Here is a 3395-nt window from a genome sequence, read left to right as displayed (position 1 = left end):
TGCGAAATTGTTGTACATGCAGGGTGAAAGTGTGAAAACATGGGCATTGACTTGACATGAGAATAGCAGCAGCTCTAAGGTGTAATCATGTAAATGGCCGTGCACGGAGGAATGGGGATTGTGTCTACGATTTTTGCCGTAGGCATTTAGTTTTGTTGCAGTTTTACGGCGCTGTTGCTGTTTCCAAAGGGTGGTGGGAGAGACTGTTAGGCTTAGCTTGTGATTGATAAATTCTAAAAAAAACACTTTTAAGTTCTTTTGGAATCTAAAAAAATATTCTCTGAAAACGTTTTCAATCATTTTAATATCACTTATGTAGTTATAATTTGTCTATATTCAGTTCCTCACGTAATTTGTTTGTATTTTTTTCTTAGCACTTGCAACCATCTCAAGATAAAGCAAATGCATTCACAAACATTTTCGAAAAAGCACTTTTAATAAAAAAAAATTTATTAAATTCTAAAAGAATTTAAAATGCTTCATACAAACATCAAGTATATATCTTTTCATCTTCAGTGAATAAGTTTTGGGTAAGTCGGATAAATGTCAGCAACTGTGTCTCATTGTCTTGGAAAAACAATATCTAAAATGGAAGATATTTGTAACGCAAGCAAAACAACAAAGAAAACGCACGTCAACCAAAAAAATAAAAAAATCGAAAAAAGAAGAAGAGATAATTCCGCAAAGCAAAAAAGACAAGTAAAACAAAAGAAGAGTAACTGAACCTGTGCGAGTGCTGATTCATACGTTTGACCTTCGTTTGGCCGGGTCTTCTACGAGTGCGCAAATTTTGCTACCTGAGTTTGTTGAAACGATCACGTTCACCACCACACGCACACCCAACGCGTCCCTCTGACGCTTCTAAAAACAAAGAAATAATGGTTGTGTGGGGGTAAAAACTTAAAACCAACGCGCGAGTTTAGCGTTTTAACATCGGGTGAAATTTGAAAATAACGGAAGATTAACCAAGTTTAGATGTTTTTACCGGTAACAAAATTAACTGCCTATGTAATGACTCGGAAGATAAATATGTATTTTTAGGAGTGAAAAAAAAATACGAACAAACAGTTAGAAAAGAGATAGAGAGGGGAGAAGGCTCTCTCTCTCCTCTCATCGGGTTCGGGTCGGGTTTCGAATACTTTTAATTTTGTGCGTTTAACAGCGGAGAGGGACTGAAAAGCCAAAACGAACCGAGTCCCGACGGGGGACAGACGAACGGATCTGGGTCAACCCTGTTTGACCGTAAATAAAGTAAAGTCCAGGGGCGAGAAGTTGTAAAAAGGACGTTATGTTTTTTATTAAATGTGTGATTTAGTGGTCGCTTGAGAAATATATATTAATTTGTTGGAGAGCATTTGGCTGTGTGTCTCTTCCTCTTCGCTTTTCCCTCTCTCTTCGTATATAAGACCCTCACTCGGCTTTTTATTCATTTGTGAGAGAAAATTATGAGGACCAGGGGCGGCGTTTGTTATCCGACAGTAGGCGGAGGTGATGTGTGTTGTCAGAGGAAGAGGAAGAAGGAATTTTCCGGAGGAGAGCGGACGGTCTGCCGGAAAAGGAATAGATTCTCGCCGGGCACGACGACGACGACCTCGTCGGCTCCCGATTCGTTCGACGCTTTGCCGGACGACCTCCTCATTCTTATCCTCTCGAAACTCAGCGCCACCGCCAACTCGCCGGCCGATTTCATCAACGTCTTGATAACGTACGCTCTAATTTCCATTAATTTTTATTTAAATTTGATTAATTTGTGTAAGTTTGGAGGTTAATCGGTTAGTTAGAGAAACGTGGTTGGAGTGTGTTTTGAAATCCAACGGAACTGACGATTTGATTGGATGGATAATTAACAGATGCAAGCGGTTGAACGGCTTAGCTCTCCATTCTCCAGTGCTCTCCAAGGCTAATCCGAAAACGTTTATCCTGAAAGCCAAGAACTGGTCCGAGTCGGCTCACCGATTCCTCAAGCTCTGCGCCGACGCTGGCAATACCGAGGCCTGCTACACTCTTGGCATGGTCAGTTCACTCCGAAACCCCCATAATTCTCATTCAAATTTTGTTAATTTCATTTGATTACTTGTTTAATCACGTTTTTATGAACGTTTCGCGGCATTATTATTTATTAATTGTTCTTATTCGTTTGTCTCTGCAGATTCGCTTCTATTGTTTGCAAAACAGAGGAAGCGGAGCCTCGCTCATGGCCAAGGCGGCGATTGGCTCGCACGCGCAGGCGCTCTACTCTCTCGCCGTGATTCAGTTCAACGGCAGCGGAGGCTCCAAAAACGATAAGGACCTCCGGGCCGGAGTGGCGCTATGCGCGCGTGCCGCGTTTCTCGGCCACATCGACGCGCTGAGAGAGCTTGGGCACTGCCTCCAGGACGGTTACGGAGTTCGTCAGAACATAACGGAAGGGCGACGGTTTCTAGTGCAGGCCAACGCACGTGAACTCGCGGCGGTTTTATCCTCTGCGGCGGTTTCGGGAGTCCCCATGCGCCAGTTACTGACGTGGACTCCACTCCCTCACCCGCACCCTCATCCTCATCCGCAGCTGCGGCACCTGACGGGGACGGGCTGCCCGCTGCTCAGCGACTTCGGGTGCAACGTTCCCGCTCCGGAGGTGCATCCGGCGAACCGGTTTTTGGGAGAGTGGTTCGCTGCTCGGGACGGTTCGCCTGGATCGGGTTTGAGGCTTTGCTCGCACGTGGGATGTGGGAGGCCTGAGACGAGGAGACACGAGTTTCGTCGGTGTTCGGTGTGCGGGGCCGTCAATTACTGTTCACGCGCGTGCCAGGCGCTTGATTGGAAGCTAAGCCACAAGGCTGAGTGTACTGCCGTTGAGCGGTAGGGGGATGAGGAGGGTGAGGTTGCGGACGATGACGGAGCTGCCAATGGGGGTGATGACGTTATGGCCGAGAGTTAAGAATTAGACGGTGACGGTAACGGCAGGAAAATGTGAATTAAGACCGAACGGAAAAAGGAAAAGGGGAAACGGGGCCGTTTTGTGGAAATATATGTTAAGATAATCATGGCCGTTGGAAATTTTGTTCACCTTTTTTTATCACAGAGGAGGGTCTTTTGAAGGGAGCATTTTCTTTTTTCTGTTTTTTTTGTACTATAGAGCAACTTTAGCTTTAATTTCGGTAAAAAAAAATTCCAAATTTATGAAATTCAAATGTTCTTTCCTCTCTTGTTCTTTTTTCCGTACATTTTTTTCCCTATTTCCACACAAAATTCAAATGTTCTGGTTTCGTATGCAAGTTGGTGGCCACAGTCGAGACTAACTGGCTTAATCTGCGTATGCAAGATACATTTGGCTTAATCTACGTATGCAAGCATTGATTTTTTTCTTTCTAAATGATATTCACGTATGCAAAATACATAGTTGGTTTTTTAAATGA

General features: G+C 44.2%; 1 protein-coding gene across 1 annotated transcript; it reads left to right on the top strand.

Annotated features, from left to right (window-relative positions):
• The first annotated feature begins 1331 nt into the window (after positions 1–1331).
• Positions 1332–3180, top strand: LOC103452144 (F-box protein At1g67340-like). The gene is made up of 3 exons (XM_070811080.1): positions 1332–1705; positions 1851–2013; positions 2150–3180. Exons 1-3 carry the CDS (start codon positions 1446–1448, stop codon positions 2840–2842), a joined length of 1116 nt encoding a protein of 371 aa, XP_070667181.1. The 5' UTR covers positions 1332–1445; the 3' UTR covers positions 2843–3180.
• Positions 3181–3395: the final 215 nt, after the last annotated feature.

The sequence above is a fragment of the Malus domestica genome, chromosome 13 (genome assembly GCF_042453785.1).
Source record: "Malus domestica chromosome 13, GDT2T_hap1".
In the NCBI taxonomy this organism is placed as follows: Eukaryota; Viridiplantae; Streptophyta; class Magnoliopsida; order Rosales; family Rosaceae; genus Malus; species Malus domestica.
Note: the sequence above shows the minus strand (reverse complement) of the source record. Positions and strands in the feature narration are given on the sequence as shown.

Bases quoted from the DNA above. Each gene is read 5' to 3' on its own strand.
- LOC103452144 (XM_070811080.1), top strand. From the start codon at position 1,446: ATGAGGACCAGGGGCGGCGTTTGTTATCCGACAGTAGGCGGAGGTGAT. The intron at 1,706-1,850 runs GTACGCTCTAAT...GATAATTAACAG, and splicing joins TTCATCAACGTCTTGATAAC to ATGCAAGCGGTTGAACGGCT. The intron at 2,014-2,149 runs GTCAGTTCACTC...TTGTCTCTGCAG, and splicing joins CCTGCTACACTCTTGGCATG to ATTCGCTTCTATTGTTTGCA.